This window comes from Perognathus longimembris, chromosome 2, assembly GCF_023159225.1.
Source record: "Perognathus longimembris pacificus isolate PPM17 chromosome 2, ASM2315922v1, whole genome shotgun sequence".
Classification (NCBI taxonomy): domain Eukaryota; kingdom Metazoa; phylum Chordata; class Mammalia; order Rodentia; family Heteromyidae; genus Perognathus; species Perognathus longimembris.
Window position 1 is genome coordinate 135670983 of NC_063162.1, and position 16669 is coordinate 135687651.

General features: G+C 45.3%; 1 protein-coding gene and 1 pseudogene across 1 annotated transcript in view; one reads left to right on the top strand and one right to left on the bottom strand.

Annotated features, from left to right (window-relative positions):
• Positions 1-16669, top strand: part of Smo (smoothened, frizzled class receptor) — a 28770-nt gene continuing 12101 nt past the window's right edge. The window contains exon 1 of the mRNA XM_048340197.1: positions 1-1049. Coding sequence (XP_048196154.1) covers positions 722-1049 — 328 coding nt within the window. The 5' untranslated portion in view covers positions 1-721. The remainder of the gene's footprint in view (positions 1050-16669) is intronic.
• LOC125342392 lies at positions 6566-16275 on the bottom strand (annotated as a pseudogene).

Below are 16669 nucleotides of genomic sequence, written 5' to 3' on the forward strand. Positions count from 1 at the left end.
GTGTGAGTGTGTGTGTGTGTGTGTTGGGGGGGGGTGGTACGTGTGTGGCCGGGAAACAGATCTCCCCAATTTTGGCTCCACCAGCCTCAAGCTCACGCCCCTCCTCTCCAGCTTCTCCACCCCTTCTTCTCTCCCTCGCCCAGTCCCTCCCCCAGCCTTGGTGAGGGGGGGGCCGGGCTTGGCTCCGCCTGGCCCCGTGCATTCCTGAGAGCCAGGCCAGCTAGAGCAACAAAGGAGCCGGGTAGTCGGCGGGGAGAGCTAGGGGGCTGCAGCGCGCTTGGCGGAGGAGGTGGCTGGGCCGCGGGCTGGCGTGGGGGCGGAGTCGGGGTCCTAGTTCTGCACCCCAGGCAGGCGCCAGGCCTCCATCGCGGGGCTAGAAGTTAGTTTTCGTGGTAGAAGAGGGGATGGAGCTAAGGATTGGGGGCCCAGGGGGCTCCCGGGGCTGAAGACAACTTTCGATTGCCAGGCGAGGGAGTCGGGAGTTGTGCAACCTGGCTTGGGCCTCCGCTGCCCAACATGGGCCCCGGGTTCCAAACTTTGCGAAGTTGGGTGCCGGGGGGCCGGGGCGCGCGGAGCGTCCGGGGGAAGCCGGCCCCGGACTCGTGGGGTACTCAGATCGCCTGAGTCGCCTCCGTGGCCCCCAGGGTTGTGCGTGCGGCCCGGGGGCTCCGGGGAGCGGGCGGGGGCGCCCAGGGCTTCTGCTGAGTTGGCGAGTTTGGCCATGGCCGCTGCCCGCCCTGCGCGGGGGCCCGAGCTGCAGCTCCTCGGGCTGCTGCTGTTGCTGCTGGGGGGCCTGGGTCGGGGGGCGGCCCTGGGCGGGAACAGGACCGGGCCTGAGTCGCGGATCGGTGGCGGGAATGCGAAGAGGAGCGCGGCGGTGACCGGCCCTCCGTCCCTGCTGAGCCACTGCGGCCGGGCCGCCCCCTGCGAGCCGCTGCGCTCCAATGTGTGCCTAGGCTCGGCGCTGCCCTACGGGGCCACCTCCACGCTGCTGGCCGGGGACTCGGACTCCCAGGAGGAGGCGCACGGCAAACTCGTGCTCTGGTCGGGTAAGCGCGTGGGAGCTGGGGCTGGGCTGGGGCGCTGAGATGGTGAGATGGGGACCCTGTTGGAAAGAAAAGGCTGAGGCCTGAGCATCTGAAGGGGGTGAGGGTCGCCCCTCCAGGACAGTTGGAGGAGCAATCTAGAACTTTGGGGATGTGCAGGAGAGGGATCCTCCGTGATGGGGAAGGGAGGGCAAGGAAATTGAGGAAGCCAGTGAGTCACAAAGGGCCTGGACAGGGTGGGTGAGTGAAGAATGGAGAGGAGACATGAGGGGCCCTGAAGAGGGGCTCAACCACTTTTTAGGCAGAGGAGTTGCACCTTCTGCAGTCAGGGACCTTTGAATTCAAGGCAGTGCTTAGACCTTGGGGAAATTGGAGTTGGAGAGAGGAATAAAAGGGGGAAAAGGATAGGGGTAGAATGGATTTAAGTAGTTGGAGAGGTGGTGGCAAATTTATGAAATCTGTAAAAGAAACGAAATCCCCTTATGATGGATAATTAAAAGGAATTATCTGGAAATCTTGATTTAGGAGGTAAGTTTAGATAGAGAATTGTGACTTTAGTCTTGCATTCACAGATTTCAGTTTCCTCCTCTGAAAAATGGGAACTCTCATCCATAAAAAAGGTTCATAAAAGTGCTGATTCTTGTGGTTGTTTGTATGGGGAGCACTCAAGTCTGTGCTATTGACGGTCTGTGGGTACTTCCACCCTATTTGGAATTCCTTTCCTTGGGGGTAACAGAGTGGCAGAGGCAGAAAACTATAGGCTTGAACCCAAGCAGGTACTTCCTTAGCAGTGTGGGAGCATATATTATCTCCCCATCTGCCAATCTTCTGGACTAGGGGACTTGAAGGGAGCTGAGGAAGGGAACTGAGTTGCCATCCCCAGCCAGTGTGATTTAAATACTCTATTTATTGAAAGGGAGAATAGCTCTGAGAGCCCCTTCTTCTTCACAGGCCTGAGGTGTCCCCTGTCTTAGTTTCCCTTGGAGCAAGTGAGGGTTCTAACCACTGCTTGTCATTGTTAACTGGGCCACCAGAGTGCTCAGCATTTGCTCAATGTTAGTTGGACAAGGTCTTAAGTTAGAGGAGAAACTTGGAGGATGGTACCTAGGAGGTGGAGCTTTATCCCATGTGGGGACCAATCTGAAGCCAACAGGCGAGGCAGAAACCATGGGGAAACAACAGTAGTTTTAAAAAAAAACTCGTAAATCACTATCACATAAAATGTGTATGATTTTTCACACTGTTTATGATAGTATCTTTGCATTAATTTGTGACATTATAGTAGTGTATGATATATACTCAAATGAGTGTAAAATAGTAGTCTTTTAAGTTGCATACCTGTGAAAGATTGAAAGAATAAAAATAAAACATGGAAGAAAGATTTAGCAAGTATTCTCTGAGCATCACCTGCAATAAGACTTGAATTTAGGAACCAGCTATACAGAAAAATCTCAATCTCTCAGCACTAGAACTCGTCTAGTTTTGAGTTGCTGACATGATGAGAGAGTGTTTATTTTGAGGAGTCCCAGGTTGACCTCCCCTAAGTGAAATGTTTTTGTGATGCTGCCCCTCTGTAGCCACCTTCAGATGAAGAGGAAGGCGGTGGGCCTGTTTCCAGTCCACACTCCTGAGAGCAGCTGCTGGATTGCCATAAGTGGTTTTGGCAAAAAACATGCATGAGTTAGAACTGAAGGAAAAGCCAAAGTGTGTGGGTGGTAAACACCTGTGAGCTCAGCTACTCAGGAGGTAGAGACAAGAGGATCTTGAAACAGAGGCCAGCCATGCAAAAATAGCAAGATCCTGTCTCAAAAACAAAATATAACAAAAGAGCTAGGGATGTGACTCAAGTAGTAGAGTGCTTACCTAGCATGTACATGGTCCTGGGTTCAATTCCTAGTACTGCAGAAAGAATCATCTGCTGGTTGTACAGGTTTAAGCCTCACCAGCTGGCAGAGCAGGGTCCTGTAGAGGTGCCATCACTGAGTCTAGGGTTGCTAAGCCACTCTGAGCTATTCTCTGCTGCTATCCACTGTCCCGTACTCAGTCTTGTTACCCTGTGTGTTTGGTACATTCTGTTTGGTCTTGCTGCTTGATATTTTGGGTCAGAAGCAAGGATTGGTGCTTGCTAGATGAGTAAGTAGATGTAGAAAGGTGAACCTGAGCCGCATGCAACAATTACATTCTATCCTTCACCAACGGAGCCCCTGGCTGGTGGCTTGTCCTGTCCTGAGTTAGTGATCCTGAGTTGGTGGTAGATATGGTCAGTGTCAGCTAGCTCTTGCGGGTGTTTTGGGGGATGAAGGATGAAGATTTAAGTCATCTTCATCTATAAGCTTTTGAGAGTAGAAACTTGGTCTTCATTTTTTTTTTTCCAGAGCTCAGAGTGCTGAGTGTACAGCCATCCAATCATTCATTCGGCTACGAATTGAGTGCTTGCTATCTGCCGCATGTTGGGACAGGTTCTGAGGCATATTAAGTGTACAATACAGGCATAGTCTCTCTGCCACCAAGAGGGGGATAGATAATTAAGCAGGCATTAATGATATTTGTGAAAACTACTATGACATTGTAGGTGTTGAAGGACCCCAAAGAGCTTTGAGGAACTAGGGAGGATTCCCAGATGAACTGACATTTAACCAGGACATGTGAGAGAAATAATCAGATTACCAAAAGAGGTCAGGGTAGGGAGGGATAAAAAGGGGAAACAGCATGTACAAGGGTTTAGAGGGAAGAGGGTGTGGTACTTAGAAGTATAATAATTGCAGGGGAACTGGATCAAAGCATGTGAGGGGTAGAATTGTAGGAGATAAAGGTTGAGAATTAGAAAGTAAAAGGAGTCATACCTCATATTAAGTTTGGATGCTATCAGAAAGGAGCCATGGAGGGCTTTTAAGCAAGGAGAGATGTAATCATGCTTTCATCATAGAACAATCTCTTTGAATGCTGTATGATGAAGTTAGCAACATAGGGCCAAGACTGGAGCCCACTTACTCCATCAGGATATGGTTGTAATAGTCTGAATGGGAGATGATGGCATCAGGATTGGAGTAACAAGATAGAGGGCTGGATGGACTGCAGAGTATCAGAAATGTATTTGGATGTGGGACACAGATGATCAAGACAACCTAGGTTTTTCAGACTTGTGTGATAGATACTACTATTCCTTCCTCTTAGGATAAAGAACGGTGGGCTTGAGAAGAAAGTATGGGCTGGGCACCAGTGGCTCATCTGTAATCCTAGCTTCTTAGGAGGCTGAGATCTGAGGATTGCAATTCAGTGCTAGCCCAGGCGGAAAGCCCATGAGACTCTTAACTTCGGTTAACAACCAAAACGCCAAAAGCAGAGATGTGGCACAAGTGATAGAGCACCAGCTTTGAACTAAGAAGCTAAAGGACAGGGCCCAGGCCTTAAGCTCAAGCTCCAGTTTGGGCCAAAAAAGAACAAGGATGAAGAGGTTCAATCTTGGCTATGTGAACTACAGATGCTCATTGGATACCTACGTGGAGATTTCCAAAAGATCTAGAACTAGGATTTACTGTAGAGAAGTAGTCACTGTGTGCTTCCTTGGCCCAGATTGCTGGGATGTTGGAAGGATGCTGTGAGGGAAGTTTACAGCTCAGTTGGTCCAATTTCTAGGTTTCTCTACAATGCAGATCTCTTATTTTTTTGTTTTGTTTTGTTTTGTTTTTTAATCTCTGTGGACTTGGGCTTCTTTATCCCTTAGCATCTCTCCCCATTCCAGCTGGAAATATCTCCTCCCAGGCATTCCAAGCCAACCAGACGAACATAATGTCCAAGGCCATGGTCCACTGTATGCCAAATCTGGTTTAATAAATGGGACAAGAAGGCAAGGAAGAGAGGCCTGCAGATGGTGAGGGAATAGGTCTCTGAGAGCCAGCACATAGGCTCCTGACTGCGGCTCTACCCTATGTACATGGGTGTGTGGCTCTGTCACCCAGTCAGAAAGGGACAGAAGAGCTGGGAAGAGGAATTTCTCATTTGCCTCTCAGACTTTAAATTGAGAGGTGAGAGGAAAGTTGTTGGTCATAGTGAGTAATATTTAAGGATGATCAGATAGAATTTCCTTAGAGCTATTTCCAAATCTGGCTAATGGTTAGACTATATATGTAGCATATGTATGTGTTAATATATACATAAATGTGTATATATGTATCAGATATATATGTATTTTTATTCTTCCCATATATGTGGAAATATGTATCTCTACATACATATATATCTAGATTATATATTTCCATGTATGTGGAAATATTACATAATGTATAGAGATATGTAGCTATACATCTATAGATTTATAGATACATATAGGTATATAGATATATTATCTATATAGATATAGAAGATGGAAGCAGAGATGTGACGCAAGTGGTAGAGCACCAGCCTTGAGCAATAAAGCAAAGGAACAGTTCCCAGGCCTTGAGTTCAAGCCCATATACCACCACAAAAACATCCAAACAAACACACAAAAGCTTTCCAGGTATATAATTCACATGGAGTTGATCTGTAGTAGAACTCTAGTTTCACGGATAGTTTCTACATGATTTGTTGGAAATTATATTTCTTCTTCACCACTCTGCCATAAATCAACTCAAACATACACACTTACTTTGGGGACTTTTACTGTATCCCATATGTCCATTTGTCTGTCCCTTAACATTTTAGCTACCATGTCTTTATTAACAAGGTTCATTACCTTCTTTGAGCCATGAACTTTTTCAGCAGGTGATACAACCTCAGCATGGTATTTTAAAATTCATAAAGTAAAACACATGAGATTAAATAGTGTATAGAATTATATATCCAGAATGAATAAAGACCTCCAAAAACTGAATAGCAAAAAATACCCATAAAACATAAAACAACAAAAGCAAAAATAATCTGACTTATAAAATGGGTAATAGATATAATTAACATTTCTCAAAAGAAGACTTACAAGTGGTGAGCAAGCATGAAAAGGTCTCAACATCACTAATCATCAGGGAAGTGAAAATCAAAGCCACAGGAGACCTTGCTTCACTCAAGTAAGAATGGCTAATACCAGAAAGACTGAAGATAGTGAGTGTTGTAATCCTGGCTACTCGGGAGTAGAGTTAGGAGGATCATGGTTTAAGACCAGCCTGGGAAAAAACACAGTATTCTACCTGAAAAAAAAAAAAAACAAATTAAAACAAAACAATAAAAATATAAAAAGTAAACTAAACTAAAAGCAAAATGACTAGGGGAGTAACTCCATTGGTAGACTGCTGGAGAGGCCATGAATTCCTCAGCACCACATATACAGAAAACGGCCAGAAGTGGCGCTGTGGCTCAAGTAGCAGAGTGCTAGCCTTGAGCAAAAAGAAGCCAGGGACAGTGCTCAGGCCCTGAGTTCAAGGCCCAGGAAAAAAACAAAACAAAAAACAAAAAAAAGTGCACAACACTGCATAGAAATCAACATTCTCTTTCATAATTCTGGGCATTTGGGACTATAGAAATGTCACTGTCCCTGCTCCACATCTTCAAATTAACATTCTCAGGTCATAACAATAAGTCTTCCCACAGGGGACCTAACGGAAAAACAAGCTATTTCCTCGGCTCCTATTTCCCTCTTTTTGCAGCATGTACCAGCAATCTATCCAAGAAGTATATAGTGGGGAGTAAGGAGGGGATCCACTAGCAAGCCCGCAGTTATCGACAGCCATACGATTAGATAAAAGCACAAAGGGATAGGTCAATATACTGGCAAAGAATCCTGTGACAGCTTGGGAATAACTTTTCATTTCATTCATGATAGAAACCCCACTGTCGAGTGCATAGGTGTTCACAAGGTAGGCCAGGGAGTTACAGAGTTACAGAGAAATGATGTCACCTAGGAGGCAAGGAATGAGACCCACAAAAAAAATCCCAGCATACCCTCTTCCCAATAGATGGTTAGTATGGAGTCACAAAGCCCACAGTACTTGGATTCTCTGCCAATGAATTATATCGTAGATCTCAGAGTGAGCACATGGAAGGGATGTGTAATGAGGGTAGCAGCAGAATGAGCATCTCTTGAGTTGTCTCTTTGATAACTCGGTCAAAGGAACGTGAGCCTTCTTTATGGAAACTTCCAATTCCTGAATTCTCAGGTTTGTCCAGTTCCTGATAGTGCTGTAAAACTTGGCTGTGGACCACAGTTCCAAGGACTCCTGAACACAGTCTTGGAGTTAAGCCTGTGAATAAGCCATGCTTTCCATTGATGCTTGCAATGTGCTGAGCATAATAAAAGAGACCAGGAAGCTGACATACTTGCCGCCCAAAAACATTTCGTCCTATTGTTGGAGAAAGAGGCTCATGTCCCACCTGGATGAGCACTTTCATATACATGAACGGCTGGGACAGGATGGTGAGGCCAGAGCCCAGGAGTACTTGACTGACAGCGTGTGTCCTGATGCCACCAAGAGACAGATCAGGGGCTGGGGATATGGCCTAGTGGCAAGAGTGCCTGCCTCGGATACACGAGGCCCTAGGTTCGATTCCCCAGCACCACATATACAGAAAACGGCCAGAAGCGGTGCTGTGGCTCAAGCGGCAGAGTGCTAGCCTTGAGCAGGAAGAAGCCAGGGACAGTGCTCAGGCCCTGAGTCCAAGGCCCAGGACTGGCAAAAAAAAAAAAAAAAGAGACAGATCAATCCATCAAGCAACCAAGCCAGTCCCCGATCACGTGCCCGGGCTGCAGGCTTCCTCAGTTAAATTTTTTGAAGTAAAAATGTACATATAGAATTATAAAAGAGGGCCTGGGAATATGGCCTGGTGGCAAGAGTGCTTGCCTCATATACATGAAGCCCTGGGTTCGATTCCTCAGCACCATATATATAGAAAAGGCCAGAGGTGGTGCTGTGGCTCAAGTAGTAGAGGGCTAGCCTTGAGCAAAAAGAAGCCAGGGACAGTGCTCAGGCCCTGAGTCTAAGCCCCAGGACTGGCCAAAAAAAAAAAAATAGAATTATAAAGGAAATAATCTATACTTAATACATATCTAGGCTAGCTTAGAAGAGTTTGTGTACCTTATATGAAGTCCTAGGTTCAATCGCCATTACCAAAAAGAGAAAAAATAGTTATCAACTATGGAGAAACAAGTCCTGCTTTGCTATACAGATACTTTATTTTTATTTTTACTCAATAAGACCCAGTGCAGTTGTAAGAATCAATGTAATGAACAAGTGTGATGAATATTAACAATATTTTGAAATTTCTGCAACAAAAGTAGCTGATAGCATGTAGTTGACCACTGGTGCTGCTTACATTACTCTTCTGTTGCTTACATTTATAATTGAATGAAGGGCTATATTTTACGTGTTAATTTTTTTCCCTCCCAATTTCATTGACTTCTGAATTCTATCTAAGAATCCTTGGTGAACCGCAGGGTAAGAAGCTCTGCTTTATAGTTCTTGAGTTGTGCAGAATCTAGTCTATTTTTATCTTTATATTTTTGCCAGTCCTAGGGCTTGAGCTTCTTCTGCTCAAGGCTAGTGCTCTGCCACTGAAGCCATAGCACAACTTCCAGTCTTTGCTGAGTAGTTTATTGGAGACGAGAATCACACGGACTTTCCTACTTGGGCTGGCATTGAACCATGATCCTCAGAATATGAGTATCCTCCTGAGTAGCTAGGATTACAGGTATGAGCCACCAGCGTCTGACTCTCTAAGCTATTCTTGATCCTTTGCATTTGAATATAAAAATATTTGTTGATAACCTGGCGCTTGGTAGCCTCTCAGGAGACTGAGATCTGAGGCTAAAGGTTCAAACTAGCCTGGGCTATCTTTAGAGTTTATGAGATGCTGATCTCCAACTAACCACCCAAAAGCAGTAAGTAGAGCTGTCACTCAAGTGGTACAGTAACAACATTGATTGCAAAAGCTAGGGGACCCTGAGTTCAAGCCCCAGTAGCAGCAACAAATAAATATATAAATAAAATAAAATAAAACTGGTGGAATGGTGCATGCCCGTAATTCCAGCTACTCAGGAGGCTGAGGTGAGAGAGTCCTGAGTTCAAGGCCAGCCTGGGTACCATAGAAAGACCTCACCTAAAAATAAGTAAAATAAAAACAAAAAAAGAGCAAAAGCAACACAAGTAATTTCTTTCCCTCAATGAAGAGTTTCCTCTCATTCTAGTAATTTGTATATTTCTGTACTTTGTTTTATGCTTACTTTTTTTTTTTTTTTTTTTTTTTTGCCAGTCCTGGGGCTTGGACTAAGGGCCTGAGCACTGTCCCTAGCTTCTTTTTGCTCAAGGCACTCTGCCACTTGAACCACAGCGCCACTTCTGGCCATTTTCTATATATGTGGTGCTGGAGAATCGAACCCAGGGCTTCATGTATACGAGGCAAGCTCTCTTGCCACTAGGCCATATTCCCAGCCCTCTTGCTTGCTTTTAAGTAGGTGATATATGCACACAGTATAAAATTCAAAAGGAACAAAAGTGAATTTCTACTCAACTCTAGCTATACAATTCTCATCAGAGGTAAACACCAATACTGGTTTTCATGAATTCTTTTTAGAGACACCTGATCTGTGTCCATGAGTCCTTAATCTTTCCTACACATCCAGCAGGTACCATGCTCCACTCAACTGTGTCCACTTAATAATGCATATTGGACAGTATTCCGTTTCCATGCATATAATTCAACCTTTAATAGTGTCCTTTTATATTGTGTGTATAATGCATGTGCATATCAGTGAACACACGTGTGCATATGTATTGGGGATTGAACCCAGCACTTGCTTACATGTTGTACCTCTGGCCCTTAATGAATGCCATATATTATAGCAAATCTCCTTTTGATGGATATGGCTGCTAGCTATTTTCAGTCTTTTACTGTTGCAGATGCTGCTGCCACAAATAGACTTATGTGTTATCTTTGGGGACAGGTATAACTTTTCAATAGATCCTGCTAAGAGGTATCCATAAGGAAGTTATTGATACTTAATTTCTACCAGCACAGTGTCAGATTGCCCCCATGCTGCTGACACTATGGTATTTTCAGATGTTTTAATCTTTTTTTTTTTTTTTTTTTTTGCCAGTCCTGGGCCTTGGACTCAGGGCCTGAGCACTGTCCCTGGCTTCTTCCCGCTCAAGGCTAGCACTCTGCCACTTGAGCCACAGCGCCGCTTCTGGCCGTTTTCTGTATATGTGGTGCTGGGGAATCGAACCTAGGGCCTCGTGTATCCGAGGCAGGCATTCTTGCCACTAGGCTATATCCCCAGCCCCAGATGTTTTAATCTTTATTGTTTTATTTTGCATTTGTCTTGTTTAAGAATAAGGCTGAGCATCTCTCTTTGTTGTTGTTGTTGTTGTTGGCTTTTGGTGCTGGTATTGGGCTTGAACTCAGGGCCTGTGTGCTGTCCTTGAACTTTTGCTCAATGCTAGTTTACTGCTTGAGCCACAGCTCCACTTCCAGATTTTTGCTGGCTTATTGGAGGTAAGAGCCTCATGAACTTTTCTGGCTGAGCTAGCTTCGAATTGCAATCATCAGCCTCCCGAGTAGCTAAAATTACAGTGCCCAAATTCATCTTTATGGTTTTAAAGACCATTTGTATTTTCTCTGTGTGATACGTTGTCTTTTGCTCGTATGTTGATAACTTTAACCATTTTGATTTGGAAGAGCTTTATATATGTAAGGAGAGTGATGCTTTACCTGAGATATATATTAGAAATGTGTTTTCTCAGTGTATTGCTTTTCTTATGATTTTGTTTGCTTTTTACTTTACTGAACTTACCTATTTTTCTGGAGGCGTCCTAAAAATCTTTTTTTTTCTTATATATTGTCAAAGTGATGTACAGAGAGGTTACAGTTTCATACATTAGACATTGGGTACAATTCTTGTACTGTTTGTTACCTCCTCCCTCATTCCCCCCATCCCCTCCCCTTTTCCCTCTCCCTACATGAGCTGTTCAGTTGGTTTACACCAAACAGTATTGCAAGTCTAAAAATCTTTTATTTTACAGCCACTAGGTTGTTTTTTAAAAGGCCTTTCTTACTCCAATGTTTAAACATAATTTTCCATCTTTTCTTCTAGCACTTCAACTTTTAAAAATAGTATAGTTAATTTTGATCCATCTGGAATTTTCTTTTATGGAAGAAATGGAGTAAAAACTCAACTTATTTTTTTCCCTAGGTGGCGCCTTGATTTTTTTTTTTTTTAAGATTAATAATGTACAGGTGCCAGAGGTTCATGCCCGTAATCCTATCTACTCAGGAGCTGAGAGCCAAGGATTGTGATTGGAAGCCAGCATGGGCAGGAAAGTCCATAAGACCCTTAACTCCATTTAAGCACCAAAAAAGCCAGAAGTATAGAGCTGTGGCTCAAGTGGTAGAGTGCTAGCTTTGAAGAAAGCTTAGGGACAGTACCCAGGCCCAAAGTTCAAGCCCTAGGATCAGCACACACACACAAAAAAAAGAAGATTAATAATCTATCTTCCCCTTGGAGAATTAATTAGTTCATCAGGTAGAACTGGGGATTGAACCCATGGCCCCAAGTGTGCTAGCATAGTACTCTACTGAAGTCATACCTCATATCCCTTTTATTTACAGTGTCTTTAGTTGGTTTTTGAGCTTGAGTCTCGCCATGTAGCCCAGGCTAGTCTTGAACTCAGGATCCTCCTGCCTCTAGGGTACTGGGATTCTGTGTGTACTGCCACACTTACTCTGTATTTTATTTCTGAGTCTGGATCTTACTAACTTTGCCTAGTCTGACCTCAAATTTCCAATGTTCTTGTTTCACCCTACATAGTAGCTGGCCTTACATGTATGTATCACTATACCCATATGAGACTATGAAACAGGGTATTTAAAATGTTAAAGAGGGCCAAGTGCTGTGGCTCACACCTGTAATCCTAGCTATTCAGGAAGTTGAGATCTGAGGATCTAGGTTCAATACCAGCCTGGGCAGGAAAGTCTGTGAGACTCTTATCTCCAATTAACCATCAGAAAACCAGAGTGGAGCTGTGGCTTAAAGTGGTAGAGCACTAGCCTTGAGCAAAAAGCTTAGGGACGGCACCTAGTCCTGATTTCAAGACCCACGACCAACAAAAAATAAAAAATAAAAAGTAATGTTGCAGAAGGTCAGAGGCATAGCTCAGGGGTAGATCACCTGCCTAGTAAGCCTAAGGTTCTGTATGAGAGAGAGAGATGATGGGGGGGGGCAGGTATAAAAGAGAAACACAGAGAGAACAATAAAATCCATAAATACAGCATTTTAATCAATTAACTCCCTTGATACCCTCTAGAGTACATTTTACTCTAGGAGCTCCACACTCCCATATTTTAAATAGTTATTTAATAACTTCAGTAAAATTCACATTTCCTGTTTGCTTGTTTTATGTGTTTAGACAAGTGCTTATTGTCATAACCAGCTACTGTGTTAAAGACAAACCAGTCTCTCACCCTGGTGTACAGATGCCCCTGACTTACAGTGTGCTGGGCTAAATCTTACTTCTCCTTCGTGGAGAGACCAAGCCTTTCATTCCCTTATGTGTTCCCCTATCGCTCTCAACGCATATCCTCTGGCCAGTAGGAAGTGATGTGGGAGCGAGGGACACAGATAGTCTCGGTGGTTGCAAGAATGCCCTCCCTCCTCCCTACACTCGCCTAGGAGGCCGGGTATGCATGGACACCTCGGAGTCAGTTTCTGGAGTTTTCCAAAGTTTTATTCGGTGGGGGGGGGGGGGTTACATAACAGTAATGGCGGCAGGAAGAGGGGAGATTAACTTGGTATTAACGATTGGCTAATGGACTGTCCATCACGGTGATGTCATGGAACTTCCTGCAGAGGCAGAGACCACAGTCCCCCAAGGCCTGGCGCCATGGTGGCACATGTGCTCGCAGCTGAGAGGCGGGGGCTGGTTTGGCTGCCTCTTCTGCTTTCGGACCTGGAAGGAGGTGGGACTGCTGGCTAGCAGCCAGCAGTCCCAGGTCTTAAAGGTATAGCCACCCCTACATCTCCCTCTTTTTTGTTTTTTAAATTAGCAGGAGATGCTGTAAACATATGGCATATGTAGGCATGAGGCAAATGTTGACATAAGATATATATGGGGCCCCTTCCACAAGGGAAGGGGTAGGTGAAGGGGCCATCCATTTGGCTCAGTCCGGAGAAATTGGAGTCCTTAGCCCGTTTCTGCACCACTCAAGATAATGCAGGCATCATTCCCCTTTTGGCGGTGAGGTAAAAGCAGGTTTAAACTCTGGCGACTCTGGTAGTCCACAGCAGCTGATAACTTAACACATGTAGTTAGTAAAACTTTTTTTTTTCATATGCATTGAGGCGAGGTACTATCCTAACACCTATTTTTTTTTTAACATTTTTCTCATAAACATTGAAGTAAGGTGTCAAAACCCTTCAGCTCCTATTTCCCTCCAATGGGACCCCCTAAGATAAGCATCAGGGGGAGAGCAAAAGGAGAAACAACAGTGCAAAACTTCTCTTTAGTTTTCGTGCAAAGCTGCAGGCGACGCTGCCACAGCAAAACATTGCACCAAGGGAGACGCTCAAGGAAGAGTCTAGAAAGCAAGCAGGGAAGGGAAGCTGACTGCCTCCTACCGCTACCTCCTGCCATCTACCGCTGTTGTATGCAGGCAGGCTCCCCATATTCCCTTGGAAGAGCAGAAGAAATACAGCACGGTTCTTGTTTTCCTAGAGAGAACAAGAAGAAGACATTTCTCCAGCTCCGGGCTTAATTTCCCAATCTGGAAAGGCACATACAATGCTCCTTCCCTCACTGTTTTGGGAAGATTTAAAATTTCTTTTTTGTGTAAATTTAAGGTATTTAATGTAAGTATAACTGTCCTTAACTAGTCAGGGGGGCTGCTCCCCCCCCTTTTTGTTTTTTAAAAAATGACACAGGAGGGCACCAGGCTGGGAGTATGGGTGAAGGTCATTTCTTCTGAAACTACTTCCTGCTGAAAGGGGGCGAAGTAGTGAGGGGCCTCGATTTTCCATATGGCCTGGTACCGTCCAGTGTGGTTGGCAAAAGTCCTCATCATTACCACGAGAATGGTCATCGGGGCCAATGGGTATCACGGCCTCCTCTGGCCAGCCCCTGTAGTTGGGCACAGCAGTGTAGAAGAATGATGGCCTTGAACCGCAAGTTCCCAGGTGGTGACCTCAGTGAGGGTTGTTATTCTGTTAAGAAAGACTTTTGAAAAGGTCAAGCAAAAGGCTGACAAGTTTTTAGAGCTACTTAACATGAATGACATAGGAGAACATACCCTGGGCATAAGCCAGAAAAGTTCCATTTGGAGCATAAACCCATTTGTGGCTAATTACAAAGAAGGAGGAATAACTGAAGGAAGTGTTTAGTGCTAGTGGTCCAGTTTGGAGTAGCCAGTCAGAGGCTAAAATAAATATACATACATATATACAACTGGCAGAAAAAAGGAAATGGACAGGTAACTATTCCTCCTGATCTCCCAGCTCTGATTAGTTTTGAAAGGGCGAGACAAGGCGACTCCGTTTAGGATATGACACCATTCTCCTCTTACTCCTCTCCATATCCCTGTTTCCTGGACTGGCTGAGTCCCAGGAGTTCAGGCGCTTATTGCTGAGATGGCATGCTCCCATCTGCATTCATGGGGTTTGAACTCAGGGCCTGAGCACTGTCCCTGAGTACTTCTGCTCGAGGCTAGTGCTCTACCAATTGAGCCACGGTGCTGCTTTCAGCGTTTCACTGGTTCTCTTGAGCCAAGCTTCCAGTCTGGCTCTTTGCTGGTTAATTGGGAGATGGAGTTTTAGAGATATTTTCTTTTGCTTGGGCTGGCTTTGAACTGCATTCCGAGGAGTTCTAGTCATATGAGCCCTTTTTATGTCCAATTGAGCAACGAGGAGGGCGTTAGGAATAGAGTTTAACCTGTAACTTGTTGAGAATTGACCAACAAATACTTGCCAAAGTTTTGCTGTAACACTTAGAGAACATGAGATCTATGTGCCGTCAATTTAAATCATACCATTTGATCTTACCGGCAGGTGGAAGAGAGTGCAAATGAATGATAATTGAGAGGGAAAAGATTCAGGATAATGTAAGTCTCAGCTTTAGCAGTGGCTGTGTCTTCCATCCCAAATTAGCAGGCCAGCAGGAGAGATGGGTTTCATCTGGGTAAGGCTGTAGTAAGATCTCAGAGACACCTCCTGCAAGATTGCCTACAAAATTCTACACAGACTGGTTAAAGATATTTAAAATCTCCCAGCATTTTCTGGTTGATTGTTTTGAGTATTTTCTGGCTTTTGGAGGCTGATGCCCTTCTGGTTCAGGCAGGGTAAAGGATTTTTCTAATCACAAAATCCACACGGCTAGATCACATTTTTTTAACCTGTATCCTGTGAAGCAAAATGTTAATTTGGAGTCAGGAAAATTTAGGTTAATGGTCACACTTGTATAAAACGATTCTGATTCCTCGATCTTAAGAGTTTATGAGAGCACAGGAGAGAAAAATGAAAAAGTAAAATCTTAATTTATACCAAGGAATTGTCAGGATCAGATGTATACTTGACTTTTAACACACTGGTTTTACATCTTAGACACATTTACTTGTACCCAAACATGACCAGTTTGGGTTTAAAACCTGTTTTTGTTTGTTTTTAAGTTTTACCAACAGATAGACATACAGACAATGTGCATAAACTTTGAGCGCTCTTTAAATTGTTTATTTGATTGGCCATATAAGTTTTCTGGAATTCCAGTGGCAAATGATATTATTTTGCCCATAATAGAACTATGTGGTCGGATAAAAAACAAGAGAAACCTTTTCTAGGAAGTAAAAAACTTTCACAGTTTATCTGGCAAGGAAATGAAGAAGCCACATTTTGAAAAAACCAGTTTGGAGACAGAACATGAACAGAACATAGACACGCGGCATGGCTTAACACAGCAAGATATCCTTAAGCCCCTGCCCAGCCCAGGGGGATCTGGCACGCCCATCACCGGGGTGAGAGCGCCCCTGGGCTGACTCCGCCCCTCCACTCCCCGCCAGGACCAGGCACATGAACCTTGCACTACAGCGGCCACGGCCCAGAAGCATGGGGAGGGAGCGGTGGGGCGGTCGGGTTCCTGCCCGCTGCTGCTGCCTGAGGCCGCGCGGAGCCCAGATTGCCCTCCGCGCCTGCTCGAGCCCGCCGCTTTCCAGGGCCGACGCCAGCGGAAAGAGGGAGGGGCGAGTACAGGCAACTCTCCGGGTCCTTGGCCACCACAACTGCCATGGGCGCCACCATCCCCAGCGCCCCCCTGCCGCGCCAGCTGCGGGACCTGGATCGCCCGCCCTGCTCGCCTTGAGGCCTCGGCGGGACCCACACGCGAGCCCATCCGCCCCAGGCAGTGGAAAATCCTCTCCTCTCTCTAGCAGCCCATCCAAAAGGGCCAGCAGCATGTTTTGAAATCCCTCAGTCCTCAGCCCGAGGGTCCCACAAGTCCGATCCGGTATCCTTGGAGCCTGGATCAACTTGAGCTCTGCCCCACCATTTGGGGGTACTACACACACACGCCCAGACAGTACCATCAGTGACCCAAGGGCTTGCTGTGTGCCCCACGTTGGGCGCCATTTCTGTTGGGCTCCCCTCTTCACCCTCACGCATATCCCGCCCCATCCCGCCGGGC